The sequence below is a fragment of the Esox lucius genome, chromosome 19 (genome assembly GCF_011004845.1).
Source record: "Esox lucius isolate fEsoLuc1 chromosome 19, fEsoLuc1.pri, whole genome shotgun sequence".
In the NCBI taxonomy this organism is placed as follows: Eukaryota; Metazoa; Chordata; class Actinopteri; order Esociformes; family Esocidae; genus Esox; species Esox lucius.
In genome coordinates, this window is record NC_047587.1 from 28,262,256 (window position 1) to 28,276,189 (window position 13,934).

At 42.0% G+C, this 13,934-nt stretch overlaps 2 protein-coding genes across 8 annotated transcripts; both read right to left on the reverse strand.

Annotated features, from left to right (window-relative positions):
• Window positions 1-525: 525 nt before the first annotated feature.
• Window positions 526-13,454, reverse strand: chst6 (carbohydrate sulfotransferase 6). 7 transcript variants are annotated; one of them, XM_020040310.2, is made up of 4 exons: window positions 13,115-13,454; window positions 6,489-6,594; window positions 2,422-2,537; window positions 526-2,308 (listed from the first exon to the last, which is right to left on the reverse strand). In XM_020040310.2, the coding sequence occupies exons 3-4, from the start codon at window positions 2,529-2,531 to the stop codon at window positions 1,096-1,098; spliced, it is 1,323 nt and encodes a 440-aa protein (XP_019895869.2). In that variant the 5' UTR covers window positions 2,532-2,537; window positions 6,489-6,594; window positions 13,115-13,454; the 3' UTR covers window positions 526-1,095. The 7 variants fall into 7 exon arrangements, with proteins under 7 accessions (XP_019895869.2, XP_019895870.2, XP_019895872.2 ...); XM_020040311.2 differs by lacking the exon at window positions 13,115-13,454 and adding an exon at window positions 12,564-12,781; XM_020040313.2 differs by lacking the exon at window positions 13,115-13,454 and adding an exon at window positions 12,520-12,781 and having other exon boundaries at window positions 2,422-2,520.
• On the reverse strand, window positions 4,701-5,741 carry LOC117593344 (cuticle protein 16.5-like). The gene is made up of 2 exons (XM_034288203.1): window positions 5,724-5,741; window positions 4,701-5,120 (listed from the first exon to the last, which is right to left on the reverse strand). Exons 1-2 carry the CDS (start codon window positions 5,739-5,741, stop codon window positions 4,701-4,703), a joined length of 438 nt encoding a protein of 145 aa, XP_034144094.1.
• Window positions 13,455-13,934: the final 480 nt, after the last annotated feature.

Sequence of the window (13,934 nt, forward strand, 5' to 3'; positions counted from 1 at the left end):
ACCGTGAAGCATGGAGGTGGAAACATCATTCTTTGGGTATGCTTTTCTGCAAAGGGGACAGGACGACTGCACCGTATTGAGGGGAGGATGGATGGGGCCATGTATCACGAGATCTTGGCCAACAACCTCCTTCCCTCAGTAAGAGCATTGAAGATGCAAAACACACAGCCAGGGAAACTAAGGAGTGGCTCCGTAAGAAGCATCTCAAGGTCCTGGAGTGGCCTAGCCAGTCTCCAGACCTGAACCCAATAGAAAATCTTTGGAGGGAGCGACAGCCCCCAAACCTGAAGGATCTGGAGAAGGTCTATATGGAGGAGTGGGCCAAAATCCCTGCTGCAGTGTGTGCAAAGCTGGTCAAGAACTACAGGAAAGGTATGATTGCTGTAATTGCAAACAAAGGTTTCAGTACCAAATAAGTTCTGCTTTTCTGATGTATCAAATACCTATGTCATGCAATAAAATGCAAATTAATTACTTAAAAATCATACAATGTGATTTTCTAGATTTTTGTTATAGATTCCGTCACTCACAGTTGAAGAGTACCTATGATAAAAAATTACAGACTTCTACATGCTTTGTAAGTGGGAAAACCTTGTCTTGACTTGACACCTCTTTAACCTTTAGGTGGACGGAAAACAATCGCATACTCCAAAGGCAAACGCATGCCCAGAATCAAGACTAGATATTGCAGCGCTCTTATGTCAGCACAAATTATGTAATGGAACAAGCGTGACAAACCAGAAACAAGCAAATTCTAGTGAAATAGGTGAGCATCTCATAATTTCTGCTGACAGAAAACAGCAATAAAGTATACACAAATACCCTAAAATCAAAGCTGAGTAATTGTTTGACTTCAAAAATAAACTTTCAGATTGTAGGGTCAAGGAATTGGGAAAAATGCTTAGTGTCCCAATAACTACAGAGGGGCACTTCTAATTAAAGCCAATCTATATCAATATGATCGATGTTCGTTAACACCAAACAAAGTTTGTCCTCCAGCTTTTCTTCCCTCCTGGATGATTGTCACTCTCTTATTTGGGTTTACTGGAATTGTTATCGCGCCCAGCCATTCGGCCTCTGAAACGATGGTATTTACTAATTGCTGGCATTGTCTGTTTTGGAGGGCAGCCAGCTGAAGTGATACCGCTCACGGGGATTCAGAAGGTCCAGGTCAAGTTTCTTCTGCTCCTTCTCACTGCCTACTGTTCTGTACCCCAGCAAAGACATGGCACCCTTACACACCTCCTGTATACGCCTTACCTTGTCATGGGACAACGTAGTGCGCCAAGCCTGTGAGACGTCGGCGGCATTGCGGGAGGTTATTTGGAAGGCCTCTTTCTTGGTGCCCTTGCCCTTACCGTGTGTGACCCTGTATATCCACCCCTGTAGCATCTCCGTCATCTCCAGACCCACAAACCTATACATGCGCTCAATCTCCGTCAGTGGGTCTTTCACCATGTCCTCGTAGCGCACCATCTTGTAACGTCCGCGTAGAAAATCCGGGGGCTTGAGCATGGCCCTCTCGTGGATGCGGACGTGGCTGCGACATATCTCCTGCATGACGCGATACTGTGTGTCAGCCACCAGGGTGTTGCCTTGCTCCAGAACCAGGGCGTTGTCCTTCACCAGGGCTTTGGCTGACTGCTCCCGGGAGCGTGCCACGGCCCGCGGGTCTCTCACCAGGTGGATGATGCGCAGGTCCAAGGCGGGGTCCTGCAGAAGAGGGTACAGGGACTCCAGCTCAAAGAAGCGCACCTCCTTCAGCACGACGTGACTGTAGCTCCGGCAGGCCTCCTCCACCGCACGCAGGCCGGGCTGGTCACACTTCTGCTTGCACACCGTCTCGTTGCTGAAGAGGTGGCGGGGGGTGAGCGGGCAGGCAGGGGGCGAGCACAGGGCGCGGCTGTGGCTCCACATGAAGAGGTCGGACATGTTGCGCTGAGCCGGGGTGTAGGAGTCCATGACGGACATGTCACACTGGAAGACGCTGCGCATCAGGTCCCTCACGGCCATGCGCAGGGCTCTGGCTCCAGGCATCTGCAGGGTGGTCCACACGTGCCACGAAGGCTCCATCAGGTAGAAGACAGACGGGTGCTGGCTGAACGCCTGGCCCAAGAAGGAGGACCCGGAGCGCCAAGAGGACAGCAGCAACACGTGGACCTGGCCCTGCGAGGTAGGGCTGCCGCAAGGGAGGAGCCGGACGTACCATCCAAACAGCAGCACCAAGGCCACGCCCTGCAGGAGGAGCAGGAACACCACAGTTGGTAGAGTCAGTCGGCAGCGCGGCATGCTGGAGACTCTGTGATAGCTGGGGAGAAAGACACAACACAGGGACATGTTAATTCAGCTACTACATTGCATGTGTGTTTCTGCTGAACCCCTAAAGAACAGTTGTCATTGGAGGCGGAGCAATTGACTTACAGTTTGAGTAAGACGGCGGGGGGAATGTACATTCTGTATAGGAATAGCGTAATGCTTTTCGTCTTAAAGGAGAGTAGAAGTACAGTCTGGGTCCACTTTCTGTTGAACATTGCAGCCTAATATTTGATAGAGACAAATCTCAGAGGTATTGACACCAGCCAAAGGAAATGCCAGAGAGGGATAGTATAGACTTTATTTCACTTTCGGGTGTTCGATGTCTGATTTAGGGATTAAGGGACTGACCTTTGAGTGGTGTGACCGGAAGGTAAAAGTGATTATGGGATTAATAATCTATCGTTTATGTCAAAAGGTTAAAAGGGGTATTTTCTGGACTTCACAGGTGTATTTTAAGGACAGGTGGTTTTTATGATGTTGACCCAGGATGGGCAACATCATAATGGGCAGGGACTGTGCGTTTGTGTGTATACAGTTTAATGACTAGCTTTTAAAAATTTCCCTAGGTTTCTGTAATTTGTTTTAAGATTTTTATGAAGGGTTTTTAAAAAGTTAGTGAATCGTGAATGCATAAGGAAAAGAACAATAAAGGCTTTGGTGCTGAGCGATATGCGAGTGGTGGCCCTAACTTTCAGAAATATTTGATGCACCAAAGAGCAATTCCTGAATTTGTATAGTGTCATCCTTTAGGCTATTGACCAAGGGTGCTGTGTTTTTCAGGGAAAGGAGGGCTCTGGCCTGATAATTACTTAACACAGACAGAGCAAGATCCCTTTTCACACACTATGAGCCATCAGGTGATTTACTGCTTTGACAGGTTTTACTGCTTTGACTGCTTTGACTACGTATAGTTCCAGAATGTAAGAACACTGAATCAGCTAGGGTGTCATTTTGTATGATGGACGCAAGTCCGGGTAAAATACAGAGAATGCAAAGCGTTAACGATTCCAAAAAGAAGCCCATCCACCACTGAAACGGCTTGCGAGTGCAGGTAAAACACCAAGAACGCAAAGTGTTAATAATTCAAAAAGCCCACTGAAGCGACTAGGACAGCACTTCCCAGAATGCAAAGCATTAATTATTCCATAGGAAAATCATCAGAGGTTGTCTATTAAGCACGTATAGCACAACTTCACAGGGTGTGAATGCATACGTTTTTGTAAAACAGGTAGATTTATTATTCTTGGAAATAGTTGTTGCAGACAACAGGTTTCCAAGCATTTGTAACTATTTTAAGCATGAAAGTGCAATACCAACTCTAAACATTGAGCAAAGCACACAGTCCATCACATTCAAGGGGGCAGCAAAGCCCCAAGTATGCACTGACCCCAGCTACCTATCAGTTCAATTAAAACACAGCCAACCCCCAAGAACATTTCCAACAAGTTTGGTAACAAACTAATAACCTTGCTTGATGAGGCACACACAGGACTCAGCATAGCATTGGCCCTGAGTATTTGCCTCATGCGTTCTACTCTGGTTGATTACCCAGCATGCATTTCAGTTAGGGTTGTCAGTAACGTATCAGCAGAATCATGGAACATTGACAGGAATTATGTCAATATCTAAATTTATGAACATAAATACAATTAGTTCTCATTAGACAAAAATATTTTATAATCTTAAATAAATGCTGTTTCATTGTCTATGAATAAGACCTAGCTTGTATCAAATAATATATTTTAAAATACTTTAATACTGTTTTGCATTAATCAGATGATTTTCAATTTTAAAAAGCCCAACAAAGTCCTGTGGTTTATAAGGGCCATACATTTAATATAAGGCTTATAAGTTTAAAATATATATTTTAGAAAATGGCTGATCCTTCATGTTTAGAACAAATATGTTCCATGATTCTGCTGATACGTTACTGCTGACAGGTCTACCTGCTCTCTTTCTGGCCTTTTCTAGCTGACAACCCTAACTGAATTGGGCTTTTACAAAAAAATTATATACATCACATTCTGGAACTATACATAGAAGTCCCTCCTCCTGTCAAAGCAGTAGTGATGGGAAGTTCGACTCTTTCTACTGACTTGGATCTTGTCGAGACATTCAGTAAAAAGTTTGATTCATTCAAGTCATTTCGTTCATTTGAGTCAATAATGCCTACACTGAGCCTTACATAGAGAAGACATGATGTAAACGGAATTATGGTGATGAGCATTCGTTTCTACTGTCTTGATGTATTTTTCTTTGCAATAGTAAAACCAACAGCGTATTCCGTGGTCGAGTAGAATGCCGCTGCAAGATCGTTCAAATGAACGAAACAACAGTTCAATTGAAAGATAAAACTTTCAATGGAACTATTTTTAGATTGAATCCTAGTTACCAGACACATCCAGGGCAGCCTCAGACACATCCGGGGCAGCCTCAGACACATCCGGGGCAGCCTCAGACACATCCGGGGCAGCCTCAGACACATCTGTGGCAGCCTCAGACACATCCGGGGCAGCCTCAGACACATCCGGGGCAGCCTCAGACACATCCGGGGCAGCCTCAGACACATCCGGGGCAGCCTCAGACACATCCGGGGCAGCCTCAGACACATCCGGGGCAGCCTCAGACACATCCGTGGCAGCCTCAGACACATCCGGGGCAGCCTCAGACACATCCGGGGCAGCCTCAGACACATCCGGGGCAGCCTCAGACACATCCGGGGCAGCCTCAGACACATCCGGGGCAGCCTCAGACACATCCGGGGCAGCCTCATGAACCCTTCCAACCTCCCTGAGGTGGGCATCCTTGAAAAACAGCTTGACTTTAGAGGCAAGGTCTTACACTCAAACCTACACATCACCCCTCCCTTCCTTGAGAACCCCAACAATCAGAGCTCATATTATGGTTCTTAGGCAGTCACTTTCTTGAAACAAAGATGTGGTGAATCGCTCAGTAGCAAGGCGACTATTGTTATTTGTCAGTCACTTGAAATATCTTAAAAATCGAAAGGAAATTAAAGTCCAACCCTATCTTTGGCCTGCAGGAAGCACACAAACCTTATTCATGACACACACACGCCCTGCCCCAAGAGCCCTAAAACCAGACCCCTTCCTCTGAGAAGGCCACAGCCCCCATCACCCAGATCCCCCTTGACCAGCCCCCGCTTCCCTAACCTGAGACTCCCAAAACCAGACACCCTCCTCTGAGAAGGCCATCACCCTGACCCCCTGACCAGCCCGACTTCCCCTGAGGAGTACCACAGCTCCTCCCTAACCATAAGAAACACAGGCTCATCTCCCTCCCGTGAGAAACACAGTGCGCAAGCATGCTCACATCACCCCCATCCTGAAATCTCTTCACCTGCTCCCTGTCCCACTCAGAATTTAATATAAGGTCTCCCTACTCACCAGTGCCTTCACAGACATGCCCCGCTTTACCTACAGGAACTCCTTACCCCCCAGACTTCCTTACTTACCCTCTGATCTGCAACCACAAAAACCCTCCAAACCCCCAGAACCAAGCTCTGCACCATGGGTGACAAGGCTTTTTCATCTGTTGCTCCGAGGCTGTGGAACGCCCTCCCTGACCACCTGAAGGCCCCTCAGACTACAGATGTTTTTAAAAGAGACCTAAAAAACTTATAAGCCTTATATTAAATGTATGGCCCTTAATTTATTTTGTATTTTTATATGCTCTGTAGCACTTTGAGATTGATAAAATGTTAAATGCAATACAAATACAACTTATTATTATTATTTAAAAAAATATCATACACCTATGAAAGCATATACATAAATCACCTTTATTACCCAAACATCCTGGGTCAACATCATAAAATCCACCTCTCCCTAAAAGACACCTGAGAAGTCTGAAAACAACCCCTTTTAACCTTTTGACATAAACGATTAATTATTAATCCCATAATCATCTTTACCTTCCGGTCACACCACGCAAAATTCAAAGGTCAATCCCTAAAGCCATAATTTAGACATTGAACACACGAAAGTGTAATAAAGTCTATACTATCCCTCTCTGATGCCAATGACGGCTATTTAAAGCTGGATTTAACTAAACAACTTTAATATAGTAATTTGTTTGATAAGATTGACAAAGGTTTTATCCAAAGAACCCAAATGGGGCCTGACCCACAGTTTGAGAACCACTGTACAAACCGTTCTCTCCACTTGCTTCCTCCTGTCTTCTCTGCTACCTCCTACAGTACATGTATTGCAGGCAGCCTCAGCCTCAACGCTGTCTGTCTCACTAGTACCTCCTTCTCTGTAAAGCAAAAAAATATACAAACAAATGTTGAGCTCCTTCTGAATAGCCAGTGCCGACTAAAAGTTTGTGCCGGCAGCTTAGCTAAACACCTGAAAGATGCCAAACATATATGCAATTATTATCAAGAAGTCAATTTTTGGTTAGTTGTGGCGATTTGTGGTCACGATTGGAAAAGCAAGACTGTTCTAAAATGGCATCCGATATGTTTCTGATGTACACTGTTAAAGCAGCTTCTCTATATTTGTCAACTTTTGTGGCCATTGACCGCAATCCGTTGTTGGTCTGCTGAGCTACAAGCTGGGGCAGTTTCACTTTTCAGTCCCTCGGACAGTTCCGTTTGAGAGAGAGATGAATGACCTTCAAAAAACACACCCCGGGGGTAAATCACAGACAAAACACTTTCTGTTGGTGACTCAACTCCTTCACAGATGCAGCGCAATAAGAACTCCATCATATTAAGAATATAACCTTAATTCTTCTTTGCTTCTCAATATATTTTGGATAATTTCAAATGACAAAGTGTGGAAGACATAGCAGACAATGTTCTTAAACTGGGTAAATGTTAAAATAGAAAGACTCAAAACACAGTAGAGGGTGAGAGAAAGCCAAGTCTGTAAAGCTGTCATCAAGGTAAAGGGGCCACTGAAGAATCTACAACATGAAATGTATTTTGATCTGTTTTACTCTTTTTCGGTTACTGCACGATTCCATGTGTTATTTTATAGTTTTGATGTCTTCACTATTATTCAACAATGTGAAAGATAGTAAATTTAAGAAATACCCTTGAATGAGTAGGTTTGATACACAATAACTTAACGATCATGATTTACTGAATAATTATACAATCATGCTTAAAGATAGGCCAAGTGAAATGTCAAGTATGCTTCATTTGTAAGGAGCTATTGTATAATCTTTCATGATATATGTTCAGTGTGCCTTTTCAAATCATGTCTAATCAATTGAATGTATCACTGATGGACTCAAATGAAGTTGTAGAAATATCTCAAGGATGATAAAATGATGATGAAACATCACCACGACAACTTCAAACAACAGCTTAAGCTTGTAAACTCACAAGGAAAGGTCAGCATCAAACAATTGCCTCCAGCCCTTTCCTAGTTGTCCACAGTAGACACAACTAAATCGCTGGATGAAAATCTATTTCTGCCCCTCCTAGTGTTTCTCCCACTTCTCTAATTCCCACTGCACCTCGAAGTCATAGACATCAATATTTACATGGAAAAGTCTGCTGACCCGCGTCAAAGGCTAATGACTGCAAAGCTTCACTAGCTAATGACTGTAAAGGTAGTGCCTAATTTGAGTCACCTCCTCATTAACTCTTATATTCACTTAAAAACAGTAATGTCAATACATATGGAGAAAACTGGATTTTCAACAGTTACCCGATCTAATCGAGGGAAAACACATGTTGGAAAGCAAAGGGCTCCTGAAATTTCTCAGTCACCAAAATATTTGCAAAGTTCCCAAATACTGTAGAGAGATTAAGCAAACAGCCTATTCCAAACATGACTGTCCTTTTGGCACATATACCTCAGCCATTGCCAGTACCTGTCCTGTGAAAAACAGGATGAGTCATTGAAATAAAAAAATAAAAAATTGACTATAATTTCCTCTCCATATTTATACAGTATGCTTCGACATACCCAGTCCTAGGTCATTTTCCGGTTTGATCATTTAAAAAGATTCAGTTACAGTATGTCTCCAGTCATGTAAAATGAGGTAAAATATTACAAAGTCGTTTCCATAAAAGTTGGGATGGTGCGTGAAATGTAAATAAAACAGAATGCAATGATATGCATATTATTTAAACCCTACATTCAATAGAAAAGTGTACAAAGACATCATATCAAATATTGAAACTGAGAAATGTTATAATTAATATAATATAAATAAATGCCCACTTTGAACTTGATGCCAGCAATATGTTTCAAAAAGATGGGGCAGAGGCAACAAAAGACTGGAAAAGTGGTGTAATGCTAAAAAACTCAAACTGGTGGAATATCACACAACTAATTAGGTCAATTGGAAACAGGTCAGTAACATGATTGGTTATTAAAAGATCATTCCAGAGAGGATGGGTCTGTCAGAAGTGAGGATGGACAGGGCTTCACCAATCTGTGAAAGACTGCAGGGCAAATAGTGCAACAATTTAAGAAGAACATTTCTCAATGTAAAATAGCAAAGAGTTTGGGGATGAAACAAAAAATACGACAAAGGAGACCCAAAACTGTGGAGCAGCTGCAATTCCATATCAAGCAAGAATGGGAATACATTTCACTTTCCAAACTACAGCAATTGGTCTCCTCAGTTCCCAAATGCTTACAGAGTGTTGTTAAAAGAAGAGGAGATGCAACACGGTGGTAAAGATTTCTCAACTTTTTTTAAATGTGTTTGCGGGCATCAAATTCAATTTTTTTGTATTTTTCCAAGAACAATAATATTTCTCAGTTTCAACATTTGATATGTTGTCTTGGTACTATTTTCAATTAAATATCAGAACAAATGATTTGCACATCACTGTATTCAGTTTTTATTTCTATTTTATGCAGCGTCCCAACTTTCTTGGAAACAGGGTTGTAAAATTACATGGAATAGGTATATAAAAGGCAAAGAAATTATCATAACATTAATTCTGATACCTCACCTCAACAGTCAAGGTTACTTGTAATGAGCCTCTAGGAGCAGAACCAGGACTACCATACCACTCATACCCAAATCCAAACCCAGACCCAAACCCAGTCCCAAACCCAGTCCCAAACCCAGACCCAAACCCAGTCACACTGATCACAGAAACACACCCTCTCTCCCTCAATATGTCTCTCTCTTTCCCAAAGAAACAGACACACACCAGTGACATGGGCTGAGTTTCAGCTTTTAGCAAAGCCTGATTCACTCATGAAATAAACCATTACATCATACAATAGCTTACATTGCCAATCAAATTAAAGAAAGTTTAAACCACATGTAAAACCACACCCTGTGAGGAACACAATTGCTCTTAGATGATGACCTTATGTTTTATATTGTACCACAGACATACAGCTCAAATAACAGCAATTGTCATCCACTCCATTTCCTTGCAGCCCCCTAAACAGGGACTTATTTTGACCTGGGACACCAAGTGGGTGCAATTAATGATGAGCTGTGATAGAAAACAACCAGGCTCCGCACCTCCTGACAATGGGCCCCATAGGCACATTCACTTGTTGTTCTGCTGTCCTCATTTGTTGCTGGTATGTATTTGTTGTATGAGAAATATAAGGAAAGCTACTCTGCTGCAAATACAGACATACACTTGTTTTTAGTCAAGGCATGGCGTCTGTTGGTAGTTTATGATTTATTATTATAACTGGTTGCTTTGAATCTTGAATGCTGACTGGCTGACAGCCATATACAATGGGTATGACATTGCGGCACATCTAACATCTCTAATTGTGTTGGTAACCATTTTCTATCGTAATAAGCCATCTCAGGGATTTGTGGTATACTGCCAATATACCATGGCCAAGCACCATGACTCCACAATGCTATATGCCAAAGAACATCTCTTAGCTGTGTCTTATTGCTTAAATATCTTGTTTGGGTGATATATTTCCCTACCACTATGACTCCTATGGCTCAGCAACTGCTTTACAGAAAGGGGGAAGGGCTGAGGACGAGTAATGGGAAGCAGACTTGACTTCCCAATGATCTCTTAATTTCCTTTCAACAAAACCTATAAGACCAAATCCAAATGAATAATTATGTTAAGAAACTTTAGCAACTGCAAACAACACTGAAATAGATGTTGTGCCTTCTTTAAATTGGTTTAAATCTGTAGTCAATGGTGAAAGGAAGGTTGTGGTGTTACAAAAAACTTTATCTGGTTTCTTTTTAAATCATAATGATAACAGAAATCACCCAAATGGCCCTGATCAAAAGTTTACATACCCTTGAATGTTTGGCCTTGTTACAGACACACAAGGTTACACACACAGGTGAAAATGGCAATTAAAGGTGAATTTCCCACACGTGTGGCTTTTTAAATTGCAATTAGTATTTGTGTATAAATGGTCGATGAGTTTGTTAGCTCTCACGTGTATGCACTGAGAAGGCTAGATACTGAGCCATGGGGAGCAGGAAAGAACTGTCAAAAGATCGGTGTAACAAGGTAATGGAACTTAATAAAGGATGGAAAGGGATATAAAAAGATATCCAAAGCCTAGCAAATGCCAGTTAGTACTGTACAATCACTTATTAAGAAGTGAAAAATACAGGAAGGTCAGGTAGACCAAGAAAGATGCATGGTCGAGTTGCCAGAAAGAAGCCTTTACTGCGCCAATGCCACAAAAAAGCCTGGTTACAATATGCTCTATAACACCTTCACACGCCTCACAGCTTCTGGCACACTGTAATTTGGAGTGACGAGACCAAAATAGAGCTTTATGGTCACAACCACAACCATGTTTGGAGAGGGGTCAACAAGGCCTATAGTGAACAGAATACCATCCCCACTGTGAAGCATGGTGGTGGCTCACTGATGTTTTGGCCGGTATGAGTTCTAAAGGCACAGGGAATCTGGTGAAAATATATGACAAGATTAATGCAGCATGTAATCAGAAAATACTGGCAGACAATTTGCTTTCTTCTGCACGAAAGCTGCGCATGGGACACTTTTGGACTTTCCAGCACAACAATGAACTAAGCACAAGGCCAAGTTGACCCTCCAGTGGTTACAGCAGAATAAGATGAAGGTTCTGGAGTGGCCATCACAGTCTCCTGAGCTTAATATCACGAGCCACTATGGGGAGGTCTCAAACCTGCGGTTCATGCAAAATGACCAAAACTTTGCATGACCTGGAGGTACTTTGCCAAGACAAATGGGCAGCTATACCACCTGCAAGAATTCAGGGCCTCATAGATTATTACAAAAGACTGCATGCTGTCATTGATACTAAAGGGGGCAATACACAGTGTTAAGAACTACGGGTGTGTCGACTTTTGAACAGGGGTCAGGTCATCTTTTTCTTTATTGCCATGTTTTGTTTCATGATTGTGCCATTCTGTTATGACCTACAGTTGAATGTGAATCCCATAAGAAATAAAAGACATGTGTTTTGCCTGCTCACTTACGGTCTCTTTACAAATGGTACATATATTACCAAATTCTCCAAGGGTATGCAAACTTCTGAGCACAACTGTACATCATTTTTTTTATTACATGCATCGTGCCTGTAGTACTTTACCATTGCAAAGGAAAATGCATTTAGGCTACCACTCAAATACATTAGTCTACCTTTCTGGTGTGGATGAATGGAAAACAGTTTGAAGTGCATATTAATATACATTTTATTGTTTACGTTTTCTGGCTTTAACTTTAACTGACACTCAAAGGATGCCAGCCCAGTACCAAATATGTAGATATGCCCACATATCCATCTAGGCAATACAGAAGCTATGAAATCTGCTAAATGTGCCCAGCTGGCTTTATCTGCAAAGCATGACTAGCATGTCCATCAACAGTTACTTGAATCAAAAACATGCTTGTTAGCCATAAACTGAATGCCTTTCAAATAGTAGCATGGTGATCCGCAATCCATATCCTGGTGACTCACGTTTTTTTTTTTTGTTTTAGCACATCTGAATAATTTGAGCATAAAATCCACAAGCATCATTGAGAAACAACAATGAATTTCTGATTTAATTCGGCATAACAATTTTGATATATTTAAGTGCGAGCACTGTCTACACTGGCTGAATGTTATTGACACACAATTGTAACGTTTCACTCCTATGAGTCAGGGGCACACCTTGTATGATTTAGAGATAATATTTATTGCTATTCGTAGCAGGCAGGTATAAATTATTCGTTTAACAAGTTGAGTCTAGTAGCTCAAAAAATGAAATCCCCGGAGGCGATACCTGGTCTTCCCGATAGGGGTGGATCAAGTTGTAGAGTTGTCTACCTTGTTGGTTAGCCCATTTACGGAATAAAAAACCTCAGAAATCAGCAAGTTTCACTGATAATGGTCTAACGACAAAAAACTTAGCAAATACATTTAAATTTACCCTGATCATAGGTATGAGTAAACGTATTTTGATTTAAGACTAGTTGATTAAAACAAGTATGTTCACATCCATTTCTACACTGCTTGCACGCAATACCGGTATTTACATACGACTGATTTCTTAACGTGTATGCAATACCAAATAGGCTTATGTAAGAGACCACGTTTCCGCCACAGGTTGAGAAAGACTAGCCATATACTGGAATAGTTTGGCATGGCTGATAGAATATAATTTACCAGCCACATTGGAGGGGAGTCAAAATAAAAACATATGTTTTCTCATACAAAAATGTGTTCACAATTGTTTTATTCACAAATATTCACAATTTCCCCCCAACACTATTAGCCTAATTCAGTTATACAGACAGAGAAAAATAAAACCCATCGCCAAAAAAGCCCTTGTCGAATGTGTTCAGTCCCTGTCGTTAGTTTTTCATTGAATGCCTTACCTACTCTGGCGTAGCAGGGAGTCCGCAAAGATTGAAGGAGATCTTTAAAAGTAACTGTCACATTTACGGTTTTCAAACGGACATCTACTGTCTTCGGAAAGTTAGTTTGTGCACAAAAAGATTTGAGACGTGGCCATGAGAGCCGCGCCTGGCAGGAGGCTATGGGCGGGGGACAGGAGGGAGAACTAGGGGTGGCATTACAAGCGGAAAGACCCCTTTTCACCAAGTGAGCTTTCATGGTGATGCTGAAAAGGAATGCGTAAGGGACGTGAGCTGTTCATTAGATTATTGCCTACATTCAATTTCTTTAGAGGGATCTTTAATAGCCTTACTTACATTGCATCATATTTTATAACTATAATGACCAGTGCAATTAAATAATTAGAAACTTTCCGCTCCACTTTATTTTTACATTTACATTTTTTGCATATGTGGTCCTGGCTTTCTAGTTGACTTGATTAAATCAAGTTTGTTTGCGCAGGATACAAATGCGAATAGGCCAACAAAATTATTCATTTCCTTATGTAGACAATACATCTGGTTCCAGGATATTCCGACTCACATCCTACTCAGCTGCTCAGTTCTTGAGATGAGAAAAATACAGTACGCTCGGAAAGTATTCAGAGCCGTTCTCCACATTTTGGTTTGTAATAGACTCAATTTATGCGTTTTGCTTAGGAGTGGCTTCGGTTTGTCCAGCCTGGCCTGATTGATGGAGCACTGCAAAGATGGTTATCCTTCTGAAAGGTACTCCCATCTTTGCAGAGAAACTCTGAAGCTCTGAGTGCTAATTGGGTTCTTGGTCAATTCTCTGAACAAG